The following is an 18294-nucleotide window of genomic DNA, read 5'->3' as shown; positions in this document are numbered from 1 at the left end:
ATTGTGCATTGGTAGAACTGATTGCCATAACTATGATTAATTCACATGGAGGCAGGATGTACTATGCTTTTTCGTAGAGCCATCCCCAAGGAATCTCCCCACCCACCAAACATTGTAGCATATCTTTTGTTTAATTGTTTTATGAGACAACCGAAGCTCATAAGTGAACGTGATAATTTTATAGTGCTTGAGTCACCGGACTATAGTTGAGTATTGAGTTCCTGAAAAAATGAAATGCAAATATATTTTGACTTGTATGACGAAGTTGGCTGACAATTTTCAAACAGAATTGTAATCACTACACCTGTCCCATGCCCTCCACCCCCGCTTTCAACCCCCCCAGCCCCCTAGACTGGAAAGTTTGGGAAAGAACTGTTAAAAAATAAAACAGTTATTAAGAAAGTTAACAAACTCTGTTTTGCCTAGTCCCCATTCATGTTCCCATAGCGGAAAAGTTCAATTTGACTCGATTTCTACAAGGGCTGTATGGTGATTATATCCAGTAGTTTTAAAAACATTTGACTGAGAAGGGGGTACCCCCATCTCCCAAAATTATAGCTATATCTCCCATGGTTCATCGCAACAGAGAGGATTTTCAGAAATGAAAAACCGCCATTTGTTTTGTTTGATGGGAGAGATAACCACAGTTGTTAGGGGAATAGCAAAAGCTAGCCAAAAAAAAAAGTGGAAAAATATGATTTGGAGGGGGAAATGGGATGCTGTGCCATCAGGCTAGAGTGGAAGGGGAAAGAGGCACTATGTGAAATTATGGAGTTGGGGATTGGGGGCCTGGGGATCAAGTTCAGATCACAAATGTTTTCTCATAGCCGCGGTTATTCAGCAAGATAACCGCAGTTATGAAAGAAAACCAGATCAGGAATTTAAGTGCATCACACAAAACCACGAGTGTTGGGGGGAATGGGAGAGGCCTATGTAGGGAAAGGGGAGTTAAAGAGGGCGGGGGGAGCAAGCCAAAGGGAGGGTGGCACTTATTGGGTGCCTTGGAGGGCAGAGAAGAATCCACTTCAAGGATAAATGTGGTTACGAGAATTACAAATATTGTATTTAAAAAAATTGACATTTACATCTATGGTGAGGTGGGGATTGGAAAGCTGACACGGCCGAAGGCCATGGCTAGTGGCCCGTTAGTGTTTTAAAATATACAGTGGGCACAGTTGGCCGTGGCCACCTAGTGGGTGTAAAAGAAACATATTGGGGGAAAATATACATTGGACATGGCCGTTACTCTTACAAAGCCCAGGAGCACATCCATATTTTAAGAGAAGGGAGTCACAATGACATACAAAATGGCATTCTTGGGGACGTAGCTTATGAGGGACATCAACAAGAATGCACCGAGTGAAGCCGGTCATGACTTTCCACATCCGCTGAATTTCAAGGGCTTTGCTAAATCTGGTCAACTTAACTGCACAGTTTTTTCAGTAAATATTATAGTAACATGCTGTTGTTGAACAAAACAGGAATGGTGCACTTTCAGATGAGACATTAGCACAGCAGAGGTTACTTGTCTCCCAAGGCAACACAGTAAAAGAGGTAAATTATACCATTATAAATGCTTCTATGCTATACAAAGTGGAATGTCAAATGCAAAGAAACGAAACACTGTAATTGTAATTGTTTATTTGTACAGCGCTTATCCACAAGTGAAGTGCTTCAAAGCACTTCAAGGCGGGAAGGGTGCAAGGGAAAAACAGTAGTCACTCTTAGGCCTTGAAGTTTGCGAATGATCTAAAAAGTCCTAGCGTACTAGGCCTGACGGCATTTCACCTAGTGCACGTGCATGAAGTGTAATAGGTGACTAAGGGCCTCATTACACGGTAGGCGGTGGACCAAGGTGCTATTAGCACCTTGGTCCATGCTGGTAAAATACTGGCACCGCCTTGGAGGAAAGGGGAATTACCGCCCTATTCCAAGGTTGGCGGGGTGGTAATTTCCCCTTCCCCCATTGCCCTTCCCCATTCCCATTTTTGCCCCGTAGGGCATAATGGGAATGGGGAAGGTGCTAATTACGGTACCGCAAATTGCGGTACCGTAATTAGCACCCTGGTCCCTTTGCGGGTTGGTTTTTAACGCCTGCTAAAAAGCAGACGTTAAAGTACCAATCCGCAAAGGGACCTCGTAGTAAGGCGGTAAGGGTTAACGGTCACCGGTACCATTACCGGTGACCGTTAACCCTTACCGCCTTCCGTGTAATGAGGCCCTCAGTCTTGTTATTGTGACAAACTTGAGCAAACAAAACATATTTTTGCTTAGCAAGAGAGGTGATGAACAGCTGCAATGGAAAATAAATGGAGTTCAATGGCTTGGTTCCCTGTTATATTGGTTAAGTAGGAGTGTTGGCACTTTGAGCTTCTCTTCGTTGATTTGTGCCTCCACAGTCTGATGTGCACAAGGTGAGAATGGACTTGCAGAAGGGTCCAGTCTGAGGGCAATCAGGCATTGAAGGAGATCAACCAATGAATATGAGGCAGCAAGGAGAAAGTACAAGGAGCACTAGGTGCCCTGCCAGGTTTGGTACACTGGGAAGAGGCTGCATACATGTGCCATGGCCCCCCAGACAAAAGAAGAAAGCTCCACTTCGCACTTCCCTGTTGTCCTGAAGGCAGAACAAGTCACCACATTTATCTGCAAGGTTGGGGCACATTTCCCATCCCCCTACCACTCCTTGGTGACAAACCTGGTGCTGGGAGAGGTCTTAAAAACATTTGCGTTGTGTTATGGTAATCCCTGCATTACCCCACTCCCCTCCTCCGCGTCCCAGTACCTTATTATTTAAGATTCATCCGCCTCACGCGACAGGAAACTAAACCTATATTTTTTTAAACTTCTTGTAACATGCCACCTGTAGGCTGTCCCCCAAGCCCTCTGTAAGTGCCCCCCCTTACTCCATATAGAGCTCATGCTGCCGCTGCTTCCTACCCGTGTGGATTTCCAGTCCCTAGGCTAGAGGGAGCCCCAAAAGTGGACAGGGAGAGGGGGAGATGTAAAGACTGTGGCGCGGAGGAGTTCAACAATGTGTAATGGATGTTGTGACTGGACCTGTGGTCACACAGCCCAGTCAGATCAGTTCTGGGGCCAACCAGCAAATCCTTCAGCAGGCATTGTTGCACGCTGGCTCACGGGCACACAGGCCAGCCCGTGGGGCGCTGGGGACACCCAGCACACATTTACAGTTGCGAGGATCACCCTGATAGCCGTGGTCCCACAGCAATACATCACCTGCCGGGGGCTCCTGGACTAGCTGTGCTGTGGGCACACCGGGGGATAGTGGACTGAGGGCACCCAGATCAGCAGGGCAGTAGGACCATGGTAACAGAGAGTGAGCCTGCAGGCCCAACGAAATGAGACAGGGAGACAGAAGTGCCATGACATGAAGTCTGTTGCAGTTCTGAGGCACGTGCTAGCTGCGGCTCTAGTTATTAGCAGTCACTCATGACGTCACCATGACATATCCTTAAAGGGGCAACACCACAATGCAGATTACCCAGGGAAGCCCCATTAGCGCCAGGGTTCCGCCTCCTTGGCCTAGTCCCTTACAATTTTAGGAATACCACAGCTACGCAAAGCGCAACAGGGATTTACTTTTGCACCAACATACAATGACAAGAAGACCCTAACAACATCACAACTGTAGGCACACCCTTGAATTTGAATGGCAAAAAAGGATGACAATAGCTCGTGACTGGCTTTAGCGCCCTGTAGCTCAAGCAGCAACAAGCTCACAAACGCGTGAGGCTCCTTTGTCGCCATTTCGGAACAAAAAACGTCCCTTTTGCTAATATTTGGGGACACTATTTTGTAATTGAAAAGATTCTGCATGCAGTTGTCAGTGGTGAACTTTGTAACACATTTCCTGATTTGACTTTATCAAGGGAATTTCGTTTAAGACTACTTTTTACCAAAAAACCTCTACTATTAAAGACTTTTTGGGTGGCTGAAAAAGCTGTATTATTTCACGATTTCGTATTTTGCTATCGTTTTCACTTCTTTCACCCCACACTAGCAAGCTAGGCAAGGTCTGACCTTTTCAGTGTTGTACTGTAACTAAATGTTTGGGAATTAAGTCGTTTGCCGTCCTTCACCCGCGAGGCAGATTGTAAAATGGGAATGAAATTGATAAAGCTGCCTCACAACCCTCATAATTCCACAGATTCTGAGAAGGTTAGATTTGTACTGGCGAACCTATACCTCAGACTTTGTGGTGTCTCTTCAGGGGGGAAACGGATGATGGGGTTGTTATAGGTAAACAGGTTTAGGCATGAGTGTTTACATTTTTTAATGCATCTAAAAGGTGGTGAACGTACAAATCTCACTGCTTTGCATGATGTACAGTTATTTGCTCTAACTTAATAGATACAGGAATTTTGCAAAGCGAGGAAAATCCATTATGGATACCATGAGATAACTAGAATGGCTTAGCTACCTGGTCTCTTGCTATGATCCATGCTATATCAAAACCGAGAAACAAACACAAAATAAGTATATTTCGCGTGAATTTGAAAAGCAGGTTTTTCTATAGATTAGGCTGTTTGATATACCTTTAGGCCAAGGACCGTGGTATTAGACTCTATGGGGATCATAAGGAGTTGGAGGGTATCCTGATGGTAAATGCGCCAAGATACCACCCAACGCTAATAGCGTTACCGCAACTCGGTTCGGCATTATTAGCGTCGGATCCCGAGCAGCGAGGGGGTTGTAAATCCCTGTTCCCATTGGGTCCATTGGACCCAATGGAGCATTTTGGGTGCTATTCCCGTCAGCGCTAATAGCGCTGTGGTAATTGCACCACAAATGGGTGGAAAGTGGCAAGATTTGCCTCCAGCTCAAAGCTGGAGGTAAATCTGCAACTTTCCACCCAAACTCGGGATTGGGCAGAGCGGTGATGCGGCGGTAATAGCATTATCGTCGCATTTTTATTGCTCCGCCCAACCCGTGATGAGGCCCTATGTATTTATTGTGTTCTATCTTTCTTATGTGTTGTATGAAAGTTTAATATGTATGTTCGTATACTGACATTTTGAAATTCTGAGTTTGTTTTGACTGTGTAAACGTTGATATGAAACCAAATACACAATAAATAAAAACATTAAAAAAATAGGTATACTTTGTATTTGTGGAACCTATGATATAGGTAAGCATTAGCAGTAGGGAGGAAGCATAGCAGCGGCAAGGGCCGTATTACAGAAACCTTGCAACAGAACATGTGGAATTTTGCATGGTGCTAGACTTTTGCTAATGAAGCACAGCATTGGCAATAGGGCAAACATTTCCCTGGTGAAAAAATACATTGAAAGAATATGTTTTTACAGTAGGGCAATTTTGCCCTAGTGCTAATACTGTTTAAAATTGTACTTGCACAGATTCAAAATTCATGTAATATGGTCCCTGGTCTTTTTGCGTCCTAATTTAATGACTGAATATGTGTGATTAATAGTGGGTTCAGTAAGAAGTGTCAAACAAGGTTCTAATGGTGCTGTTCCTTTCCCTCTGTAGGTCTTATCATTAGGAGCAGATGTTCTGCCAGAGTACAAGCTGCAAGCCCCTCGCATCCACAAATGGACGATCCTACACTACAGCCCTTTCAAGGCCGTGTGGGACTGGCTTATCCTTCTGCTGGTCATCTACACCGCCATCTTCACACCTTACTCTGCTGCCTTCCTGCTCAACCATGTGGAGGAGATGGAGGACCTAAAATGCGGCTACACCTGCAACCCCCTCAATGTTGTGGACCTCATGGTGGACATTATGTTCATCATTGATATCCTCATCAATTTCCGCACCACCTATGTCAACACCAACGAGGAGGTAGTGAGCCATCCAGGCAAGATCGCCATCCACTACTTCAAGGGCTGGTTCCTCATCGACATGGTGGCTGCCATCCCCTTTGACCTGCTTATCTTTGGTTCCGGATCAGAGGAGGTAGGTGATCTGTCTTGCTTTCTATGCACAGTCTGCACTGGTGGTTGCTTGTGTGAACTGTTTGATGGCCGTCACACTATTGTACCACACGCCTGCATATATGGCCATATTTTATAGTTACAATCATGGTTGCCTTGTTTCAACACATTGTTTGTTGGTTGCCAAACTTTTTTTTCACTCCCACAACCTTGCGATCTCCTCTCTTCCCTGTATGGAAATGGAAATGTAAAACACACTGCTTTGTCTCTCATGAGGTCTGCACAGTCTCGCTGGGGCGCTCTGTTTGTGGGTGGCATGTTCTTGCAGATCCGTAAAAGAGATCCGCGCAATTCCATCACTTATCCAAGGCTTTGCTATACATTCCTGCACGTGCAACCAACTCTGGAGCCCACTTTCACTATGTGTCAGCACGTTCACACAATGCATGAGGAACTCTAAAACAGAGCGTAAAGCTGCAGCAGTGCTCTTGGTGGTTGATATCCAGAGACTATGTTACACAATGGCTGGCATACCTCCTTCTTAACCTCAATGCAATTCAAGGAGCCCTATATTAGTGAGTTGTCAGCAAGTGCAATGTTCAAGTGCAGGGGAAGTCCGATGGGTGATACATTAGTGTGAGATTTCATGATTTTCAGTTCATGCTTAGACATTTGACAGGCTGTGTGTGTGATCTTAGGACGATCAGGTTGACCCCTTCTGACCGTGTTTCACTTCTGTTAATTAGGGAGGATAGCTCAGCAGCAACGTGTTCGCCTTGGAAGCAAGACTACACGAAGCAACACAGGTTAGATCTCCTGGTCCGCATTTAGAAACCTCTGGGTATTTAAGCGCGTTATAAATACGGAACTATGACCAAAAAAAATACGCAACTAAAAAACAAACAATTCCTGTAACAGCACCTCGATGCATGCGGTCTGTGTGAGCACTTTAAAAATGCAAGTAAATAAAGAAATAAAGAAATAGGGATGCTCGGACGACTCGTCACCATAAAACCAGGCTCTACTCAATTGCTGTCACCTTTTTATCCCCAGACTAACCCATTCTTACAAAAAAAATCAACGGAATCGCCCTGCAGACTAACCACCTCATTGCCCTTAATAACAATCGAATTAAAACGTGTTAATGGACCCCAATTTACCTGCAGTAGGCGGAATGGTCTGACAACCTCTGTACAATGGATACACATTTTGATAAGGAGCAATGCATTTGTGTACATTGGAAATACCCAATCACAGATTGATTCTGGCATGGATGCACTATGCACGTGACATAGTGCTGCTGTTCTTTCATGCAGTCCTTGAGTTCCTTTCCCAACCCTTTACATAAAATAATCTCTGCTGGGCTACAGGGCCTGCACAAGGATTCATGCCACCACTGGCAAAGTGCCACTTTTGCTCCCTCCCTCTTTGACTTGTGAACAGACTGCTGGTGCAGGTATAGACAGTGACCAAGATTCACCTTGCCATAACACTACCCCTACATACTTGTCCTCTGGTAGCACTCCACTCTGATATGCCCTTCCTCTTGACCTTTTACTGTATAGTGCTACCTGAGAATGTTGCCAGTACCTAGTAGCAGTGGGCCAGAGCCATCCAAGCATTCAGGTAGTTGCTGTTTTGGGGAAATGCCAATTACTTTCAAAACCACTGCTTGAACTTCCAAACTAAGACGATAATATTTTGACCAATTTCATTGTTGCTTTAATATTTACATACTCCCATAAGTCAAGGCCTAGAAGTAGGTTAAGATATACAAGTTATGTTTTGGAAAGTGTCATGGCAAGAATGTTTGGTGGATCTGTGGATGAGAATCGCGCAATGGGAGCGCTAAACACTAGGATGAGTGTGGAAACCCCATTGTACACACTCATTTCAGAGACCTCATCTTGAGTTTTGTTTCTAGACTTGGTATATATTTATAGAGTACTTTGTATAGTCATTACTGGGACTGTACACAGAGCATAGGGTCCATTATCAGTGAGATCCCACCTGGAGTAATCTGCGCATCACCCGCCACACGTGACTTGTGCATTGTTTTCACTGATATTGCAGGATCATTGGTTGCAATGTGTTCACTCATCACTTGGAATGTGGAGCATGGGTCTTAATAAAGGCAAACGAGAAAAACCCTGAATAAGGGCAATAAACAACCTAAAAGAGATGCAAATACATGACTGGAGGTTTGACAAAGCTGGATTTAAATAAGAATACAAAGCTTAGAGTGACCTTGGAAAGCCTAGCTGGGAGCACACTATGTAAACTGGACCTCAAAGGAACCATGACTGCCCATGCCAAAAGGCTGAAACCAAATCTCAGTGAGGTCCAAAACAAGCCTGAATGGTTATGAGATCAAGTCTGATTGTGCAAGAAAAAAACCTAAGCCAGGATGTGGAAAAGTCTGTATGGAATCAGTAAAATTCTGAATGGGGAGCTGGAAATCTGTTCGAAAACTAAATAAAGCCAGCGTCTTCAAAAGAAACGCTTGATTATGGTCTCAGCCGCAAAAAGCGAAATCATGAGCAGGAATCAGAGAGTGTCTGGGCTGGAGTCTGATTGAGGCCAGATGAAACAATATGCATGGAAAGGTCCTGGATCAGGCGCATCCCTACTCCAAAGAATGTCTCTCTCTCATTGCAGGTGCCTTGGCTGAAAACATATCCTTATTCAGAATGTAAAGCATTAATAGAGGAAGGGACTTGCCAGCTAGATAGCATACATTTCACAGTGAACATAACTGATAGGGTTAAATAGCAATACAGAAGGAGTCAGATTGGGAAGGTCATAGGTAGGGGACAAGAGACATTTGACTGGGAGACATGGGAGCAGCTCAGCGTGGAAAGGTCACACATTGGACAAGCCGAGACATTTGCGAGTTCCCAGGCTGGGAAAAGTACACATGGAAAAACATGGTGATTTAGACAATATGCCAACGAGAAGCAAAGAAACTAAAACAAATCAGGCATTTGGATTGGTTTATGCCTGGTTGTACTGAAGCACTGGAGTATGAAGTGTTGTTTGGGTTTGTTGCAGTGCTCTTTTGTCTGTATTTTAGAGGGTATTTGAAGGTGTTGCGCTGGGAATTTATTGGTGTTTAGATGTTCTGTGTACGAGGTGCCACGGGCATCTTACAGTATTGGTGTGGATTCTTTCTGGGGTGCTTTACAGTCAGTTGTTGGTGTGTAGTACGTGTTAATGTTTAGTTAGGATGCAGAGTAGAGTGCTGTCAGGATGTCCACTGTGTGCACATGTATTGCTCTTTGCAATGTCTTAGTTTTTGACTGTGTTGATGTAATGGGTGTAACATTGGTTTAGTGGCAGAGAGAGATTATTTATAAACCAAATGCAGTATGTGCTAGGAGGGTTATATGGATAGATAATGAGAACCGTGACACACATAAAGATAGTGCTAGCAGTCATCTATGGATGGGCGAACCGGCTTTTGTCCCATTCTTATGTCCAAAATCTAAACATTGAGTGTTTCGACCCATTTGAAGCTGAAGCTTGAAATTATAAAAAAAATGGTGTCTATTTTTCTGTTTATTTTGGTTGCATTATTTTTGTACTTATTTTTCCATATGATGTTATTTTGATATACATCTTTAATACAGTTCAATTAATTTACCTTTGATTCTAATCTTATTCTATTCACTGGGTACATATAGTTCTACTGATTTGATCCCCAAACAATGTAAACCAGACAAAGGCTCAGTTTCAATTCCGTAAGGTCGTTTGGGAGTCAAATCACAAAAACGGATGTAAACCATTTGTATAATGATTTGACCAATGATTTGATATCAGCCCCTTTAAAGGGTTCCATGTGTTAATATCCCTGCAAAAATAACGCCATACAAAAATATTGCCATATTTTTGTGCCGATATTAAGGCATGGAACCTGGGGGGACACCCCTGCAACCACTGTATTATTGTAAATGGAGGGGGGACACCCCCACAACCCCTGCTCTCAAAACCCCCAGATAGTATCCCCTTTAAAAATATCGCCTATGGCTGTTCCTGATGACCATACGGAAATATTTTTGTTGGGGGTAATATTACGTGATACCCTTTAAAGGTCATTTAGCCCCACCGTTGCCCATCTTCCATCATTCAGGGAAGGTGTCCACAAATAAAAACATTAAGTGGTGGTAGGGGTATCTCTCAAAAGTAGCTAAGTCAGCAATGTTCTCAACTTGACTCAGCTAAGCATGGCCTTTTAAGAAGATAGCACCCAGCACAAGTGTCTGCTCAAAGTTTCAATGTAGCCAAAGTGGCTTCACTGCCAATCAATTCTACATGACTCCAAAATGGTGTTCAGTTGTGTTGGCCCTAACAGCAAGACAATGAATACCCAGAGGAACATCGGGTGCTCGCTATATTTTCAATGAGATATGCAGGCCTTGAAGTCCTCCAGCTGTTGCCTTGGGCTGGAGAAACTCAGCAACAATGGGGCACCCAAACATGTGCATTACTCTGCTGGCTTGAAGTCAAATGAAAAAAATAAATAATCTTCCAGGTACTCTTGTACGTCCACCTGATACAGTTCTTTCTGATTACCCGAGTGGCGGCTAAATTGTCATGACAAATGCCTAAATGCCTCCAAATGAAAAGACTCAGAATCATCTGCTTACGATTAACAAAAAAGAGGGGTGACAATCCTTCCTACCCACAATGAGGGACGATCCATCCTGGGAAGCTAAGGATGTCCCACAATCCAGTCCATAATATCGGACATCTTTACCTTCTTGGACTTCATCAATGCTACAAGGAACTTAATGACATCGCAAAGAACTCCTGTCAGATGAGTGACGGGGAGACAGATGTACATGTAAGCGCTCCCAACTTTCAAAGTGAAGAGGCATCGAGGAACAAAACTGTTGTGCTGTCCATGTAAAGTAATGCACTATTTTAATTTACTAAAGAAACTATTTCCTTCAGCGAAAAGAACATACATTGTGTATAATAACTTAATTTATGGACTTTTCTGCAAATTAATATTGTCAGAAATGCAAACCACCAATTCAATATGTACTCAGAAAATTTTATCACCGCATCTTTCATTCACACCACTTCATTCCACTAACACTGGGCAGCACGTGGGTGCTGCAATCCATCTCCTCAATGCATCGACTCCGAGTCCCATCCAGGATCATGGTTCATCTCAGTTCCTCCAGATCTTTTGTCTTTGCCGTTCTTTAGCAGTTGCTATATATTTTTGCAAATGTTTTGATCCCTGTCCATTGTTTTCAGTGGGTCCATTCCTCTGAGCCATTCAGCCAGTGTGGGTAACTTATCACTCATCCACTGTTGTGCTTGTTCTCTCCTAATCACCCCACAGCCAATACCCACCAACCATTCAAAATCTTGACAATTAGATTTGCATTATGATCCCTTATAACCAGATCGTGGAACAAGCCAAGTTTGCCGTACACAAGACTGTTCTTAAGTTCTGCCCTTCTCCCTCCCAGAAGTCACTCCTATGCATACACTTCCTAGTCACGCAATGTAGGTTTGCCTCTAGTGTTGCACCTCTGGGGCACTCCGAAGTAGCCCTTCAACCCATTCTGACCAATTTGGAAGGTTTAGTAGGACCTACACAGTATGTGAGTATTTAAAGGGGGCTCACCTCAGCCTTGTTGTAATTGCTACAACCCCTAGCACTGCACAGACGTTTCCTCATGTCTTCTTTTCTAAAGTGAACATACCCATTTCCCACTCTACTATGAACTTTGTCAAGTGCATGTTGATTGTGAAATGTTAAGTACAGCATCCCAAACTACTCTGATATATCAGTTTCTGTATGCCTGAGTCCATCCCTAGTAACACTCGTGAGGACTCCACCAGAAATACCTGAGCTGCAAATATCTATGGAACCTCATCCCCACAATCCCAAATTCTATTTGGATGTCTGCAAACAACCTCATACATTCTGCAGACAACACACCAGCATAACAGCACTCTTCTCCAACCAGCTCTATACTGTCTTTAACCCGGTGAGTTCTAACGACGAGTATGCTCGTCCTTTTAGCATATACTTGATTAAAGCTCAGCACCAAGCCTACTCTCTTCAGTCTCTTCCCGTCCATGCCACATGTTCCCTGGGCTCCTACAGGTGAATCACTGTTATCTGAGCATTTCATACTTCATTGTCCCCCAATGCTCATTTGCCCATGCACAGCACTGTCCAGCTCCCCATCATCTACCAGGATTTTCTCTCCAGTGATCTCACTTAAGCTCACAGACTCCAGAGCCCTGGTTCTCTCCAGGCAGGAGTACTGCAGCAGCCTCTTTCTAAATCTACCTGCCTCTACTCTCCGTCCTCTACAGCTCATCCAGAACAGGACAGCAAGAGCTGCTCTTGGCCTCAAGCCCAGGGATTGTATCTCTCCAGCTCTGAAATCTCTCCATTGGCTCACAGTGGCTACAAGACCCCCTGCATTGTTCACAAGGACTTCTGGGGCCTGGGACCGCAATACCTCCAAATCTCTCTACGGAAATATCTTCCTACTCGAGCTGTTCGCTCCTCCACCTCCATCTCCTTGAGGGTCAGTCGCTTCTCCATGCAATGAGTTGGGGGCAGATCTCTTTCTTCAGCTGGCGTCTCCCTCTGGAACAGCCTCCTGTTAGGAAAGATTTCGTAATTGTGGGTAATTTTCCTTCCATGTGGAAACCCCTAAACATTTTGCTGTTGTTTTTCACCTTGATCTCGACTTTGCCAGAGAAGTGCAGCCTTCTGCCACACTCCTCTGGGCTTTCGCTCCATTCTTACGGGGAAACTGACATGCCCTTAAGACAGTCAGTACCGGGAAACGCTGTTTTCCGTAGTTTCTTTTATCATGTTGCGGCTTTCGTGCAACATGACACAAGAGGGCACTGTAAGCTAAGTTACTGCTCTCTTGGGTCTCTAGCCTTCTACAGGCCCTAGATACTCTTTTTGGATTGTAACTGATCGGTGCAAGTGATTCACGGATGGGAATGGTGGCAGCGATCGTTTCTTGTGTTTTGAGCTCCTTTTGGCGTTTTAAGCGCGTTTCTCGCGCTTAGCCCAAAATGGTGGCCTGGCTCCCAAAATGGCCAGACCACGAGGCTCCTTTGTCCTGTCTGCTGACCGTCTTGCTCCCTTCACCTTCCCCAGGTCGAGCCGACCCGGGGCCTTCCTTATTTGGCCATGCACTTTCCCGCGAAACACGGATGCTTTCGCGGGCTTCTACAGGCCTTGTGTGTGCCTCCAGGATGTGGGCTGGGATGTCTGATCCCAATACACATCCTGGGTGCCAAAGAGTCTAGGGTGGTGTGAATGCCTGGGACCACCGTGGTCCGTGATAGGTCCACGTATGGTGTGAGTGTTGATGAGCGGATCTCCCATTGGGTCCCCTCCGTTTTGGCGCGAAGGGAACCGTGGATAAGAGGGGGTTGGAAACACCACTACCATGTCGATCTCCTGAGTTCTCACGAACGAAGAAATACAGGAGCCAAGTATCCTGCAACCACGAGGCTGAACCGAGGAATCGCTGGTGACCCGCTGAAGGACTGCTCCTCTGCACTGCTGTCGCCTTGTGAAACCCTTTTTACCTCTGATCGAACCAGAAGGCCTGTACTGGTACTTCGACCCTTGGAATAGCGGGGACAGCTGTTCTCGGCATCTTCACCATCTCCTGCTCGTAAGCCTTCGGAAGTGTCTCTGGGCCATCCAGCAGACTGACCAGCCTACACAGGAGTCTTGCTCTGTAACCGCCGCCAGGTTGTGTTGTATTTCTAGTCCTTGTCACTCTCATATGATTCGTACACTTGGCGTTCCCAGGTCTGAAGTGAGTAGTGTACATTTGGCTGAGATGCACACAGCCGCTCCGTTGCCCTGCTGTCGTAACAAACTGTGCGGGTTCACTTCGTTTGGGACATCTTTAACTCAACTCTGCTGCTGCAGAATCAACACGACGACAAGACGTCCCCTGCTCTCCTGAACCTGCCAGCGACTGAAACTGACGCGGAGAAGCCTGGGTCTGCTTGCATCGGGGACCGGTGAGTAGCATAGCTAGGAACTGGTCGCCCTCCTGCAGGAGCCCATAGCTTTTCCCTGCTGTGTCAAAACAGCACACCTTTCCGTACTCGCGCTCTGCTTCTGCCCACAGTGGAGGCTGCGCTTGAGTCGCGGAACTCTGGTCTTCTTCATTTGTGCACTAAACTGAACTGCTTGATTCCCTCGAAGAGACTCCCCTTTTTGCCCGTTGGCACCAGCGTGTGCAGGTACTTTTGAGCACAAGGCTCCACTCTTCGTAGGGCTCGGACTTCCTTTTAGTTAGGTGCTTCTGAAGGCGGACTGGGTCTAAGCATTATTTCGCACTGCCTGTTTTCATTCCCTTTTAGGTGGACTACACATTTCGTGCATCTAACGCTTGAGACTTGTTTGTATTTGTATATATATTGTATTGGTATGGTATGTGTTGGTTTACTAGAGTTGTATTGTGATTTCTCGCTACGGTCATTGTTTTAAAGGCCTTGGAATAAATGTTTATATATTTGTAATATAACACCTGTTTGGAGTAGTTTGTAAGTGTCCTTGCTTTGTGTGCTCATTGCGGGCTTTAAGTCACCCTCACCCCTCTTGAGACCTAGTCTTGACTGCCGCGATCGCTACCCTGATTGGTCTGGCTTGTCCAGAGGTTACCCTGTTCCAAGTAATTAGGTTGGCCTTCTGAACTTCTGCGCCGCCAGGACAGAGTTCAGAAATCCGTCTTAACACCTCCCTGCCTCTCTGAACCTTGAGCGGAACCATCTCAAGACCTTCCTCTTCGCTTCTGCCGTCTCTCTTCCTCTGCCCTGCTGATTTTCTGTATGATACTGCACAGGTCACCTGGCTACCCTCTGAATTTGGGCCCAGGTCCATGCCCATCCAGCTGCACACCCGCACTGCCTTCTGGCACCCCCTGCACTTGTGGTCTGTATTTGTAACCCTACAGTCCCCTTCCTGCACTTATTAGATACTTGTTGTCTGCGCTTTTAACTCTCACACTTGCAACCTGCTGGCTGCACTACTTGTGTTGATTTCGTGTCCTGCACTTATCCATCCTCCCATCCCTCCCCCGGCACATCTTCCCTCCCCGCTCCCCTGCACTTGCGCAATCTCAATGTCACTAGGCCTAGTAGGATCGTTGTTTTTTGTCCTCCCTCTGTTTCCCCTCCCTTGCCTTGTCGCGCTTTGAAACACTTGTGTATAGGCACGTTATAAATGCCATATCATATCATACCACCCTTAAATCCTCTTACCACTCCTCACTTCTTCTAGTTCGCACATGTCCTGGGGTTCTTTATCCCCCCCAGCACGGTGCCTCCGGTGGTGCATTCCATGTCAAGGCAACTTGTTGAATTGGTCTTCAAGTGCTCTTCCAGCCTTCTGCTCAGTCCCAGGGGTTGAGCAGCTTGGTGAAAAACCATGCATTTGCAACCTTTATTATTTTGAGTTCAGTCAGGTATATGAGCAAATTGTGCATGTCTAGTGATTGAAGCTTTTGCTTGACACCCTCAATTGATTTCCTCTTAGTTTGTACTGTCTGCACATAGTCTTGCAACAGTGCAATATTGGTGATTATATGTATTCTTGCACTGTCCCAATTGTAAGAATGGGTTCTGTCAATGTGCTTTGGCACTTTTGCTATGAAGGTCCTTAGCATTGCACCCTCTGGTGACCTGGCCATGGGGGATCTGTGTGCATGTTCAAAGGGGACCAATCTGGAGATGCTCTTTGTCTTCACATTTTTCTACAGCCAGTCTCAGAGCAATATTTCCATGTTGTGGCCTCTTAGTCTTCTGGAAACCCCTCAATCCTTACATTTCTTCTACAAGAGTACCTCTCAGTGAACTCAGCCTTTCGCTCCAGTGTTTCAGTTCTGTTCACCAGTCAATGTATTGTATGCATTATGATCATCATATTGCATTTACCACTCACCTTTTCATCTGTCTCTGTGACTTCCTAGTCTGCCTTCTGTAGGCCATTCCTGAGCAAGTTCACTGCAAGTCCCACCACTATGCCTACTTTTGTAGTGCCTGCTGTAGATCCTGAGCCACCAATAGGCCTTCTGCTATGCACCCATAGTCTCCAACTGTGCCAGTAGAGTTGCTGCATGCTTTGTGACCCACACCTCCAAGTGTGAAGTGTTCTTGTAGGATTTGTGTACTTGTCCATTTTCATCTGAGTCTGTGTGACCTGTAAAGGCGTAGTGTTGCCGTCTCCCAGTGAACTTCTTTATCAGCCATTTAGATATTTGGTTTAATGTACTAACCCATTGTTCATATCCCTTCTGCACTAGACCCTTTCCTCAACCTAGTCTAACACCTCATGATCACAGCTCAGGGGAGAGTTGGAGTCTTCATGTCACTGTCCTCCCTAATGAAGACCTATTCATGTTTTTGTGCCGCGTAGGTTCTTGGCATGGATGTGTGCACTCAACATTAGGTCGCCATCCCTCTCTGTCCAACAGACATCTACTGAGCTTCTCTGCTAGGGGACAAAGTGCCCATTCACTCAGGGTGTCCACCTGCCCCACAACTCCCAAATTGTCTCTATCCACCAAAGACACACCTTTATTTCTGATAAGGAGTACACGTGAATCTGCTCTCCACTCAAGTTCCAGAAATTGTACTGCTAATCCAACCATTTGCACCACCTCAGCTCTGGCGGTCCGCCAGCAGCATCGCTTGCTGCCCCAGACACAATGCATTTTGTTCTTGTAGCCTCACTGTTTATGTTCCTGGATACATGTGGCATCTCAGCTGGTGTCTCTGAGCCAGGTGCACGGCCGTTTCCATGTGACTTACCCTGGTCAACCTTCCTGGAGTTTGGGCAACATCTAGGGACCCCTATATGACCCACATTTCTTCCTGACTTTTTCCTTTGTGTGGTGAGACAAGGATCTCTTCCCCTCCCCACCTGTTGTGCTTTGCTGCTCTGGGTGTCACTTTAAAGCACTATTTCAGTCAGTCAGTCAAAAATGTCTATTTCGGATTCAAAATCCATAAAAGACATAAAACATTACATATCAACGATCACACTTGTTTGTTAGAACCTTTCCCTTGAGCTTACATATAACACCAAAAACCCACGTAATAACTAACGAATACACTCTAATAAGGCATTACAAATGAATAATACAGATAAAACCGATAAAGTCTGGTTCAATAATTCTTTGATAAACACGCGATAAAAAAATGTCATCAGCATGTGGCTCCCATTCCCATTACATTCCAGGGTAAAACTCACCACATTATTCACCTTGTATCCTCAGAATCCCAGTTCTGAAGTACATTGCTCTTTTCAGGAAAAAGAGTAAAGCCCAAGCAGCCAGAACATAGTCAGCGCTCAGAAGAAACAAAGTGGCAGCTCTATGGTGACGAATGTTAATCTCTCTCAACACTGGTAATAATGTTGCTTTTCGGATCCCATCATACACGGGGCAAAACAACAACAAATGGGTCATGTATTCTTTGTTGTGCCTGCACACTGGGCACCCAACCGAATCCGGATAACCTTTCCAATGCACTGTATTGTCCCTTAGGAGAAGACAATCAAACCTTGCCCGTGTGATTAGCCAGTGATCTTTTTTACTAGTGCCCCACATTAGGTATGGTTGGATCTCATTTGGTCGGCTGATAAGAGCATGCATTGTATCAGAATTACTCTCATTCACAGCGAGTAATCGCTTCATAGTAAAAGCTTCTCCCAAAACACGTTTATAGCTCCCACCTCTATCTTAGTCAAAAGAGCCACTGGTGGAGAAAGGGTACTTAGGTTTGCTTCTGCCAGGGCATTATCAATATAGTTTAGCCACAGAATTCTTCTCCAGCCCACCCTGTCCATAACTGACCTTATTATGGTATGGCAGAGGGTAGTATATATAACAAGGAGGACAGTTTTGGGATTTCCTACTGTGAGTTACCCAGTTCAGTATTCACACTTACGAAACACACAGTTTCTTTGTTAAAAGAGAGAGTTGCAAGGGAGCAGACGTGTCTCTAGTTTAATTCACAAGCGAATGTTCATGCACAGTGTCGTGCTAAAAAACACATATTAGACCATGCTGGGTCATCCGTTTGCTGCTTCTTAGATGAAAAGAAAAACAAAATGTTTTAATCGGTTTTCTCTATTAAGCAGGTGCAGAGTGTTAAAAACAAGTGAAGAGTGATGGACTGTTCTTCGATAGCTTTGTCAATGAATTTTTCAATCAATTTGTTCTCTTAGTTTTTTCATTAGAGAAGGGATCCTCAGGGTTGTTTAAATTGGGGATCCATGAACCAAATGCACTGACTCCAGGTAGTGTCGTTATATTCTTGGGTCAGGTCATTTCATAGCCGACCGGTTTCTGTGGTA

At 45.1% G+C, this 18294-nt stretch overlaps 1 protein-coding gene across 1 annotated transcript in view; it reads left to right on the top strand.

Moving 5' to 3' along the window:
• The window catches only part of KCNH2 (potassium voltage-gated channel subfamily H member 2), a 1778384-nt gene that overhangs the window by 1514100 nt on the left and 245990 nt on the right, over positions 1 to 18294 (top strand). The window contains exon 6 of the mRNA XM_069645957.1: positions 5515 to 5940. Within this exon, the coding sequence (XP_069502058.1) occupies positions 5515 to 5940 (426 nt within the window). The remainder of the gene's footprint in view (positions 1 to 5514; positions 5941 to 18294) is intronic.

This window comes from Ambystoma mexicanum, chromosome 2p (genome assembly GCF_040938575.1).
Source record: "Ambystoma mexicanum isolate Mex_15411 chromosome 2p, UKY_AmexF1_1, whole genome shotgun sequence".
Taxonomy (NCBI): Eukaryota; Metazoa; Chordata; class Amphibia; order Caudata; family Ambystomatidae; genus Ambystoma; species Ambystoma mexicanum.
This window is presented reverse-complemented; position numbering and strand designations above follow the sequence as displayed.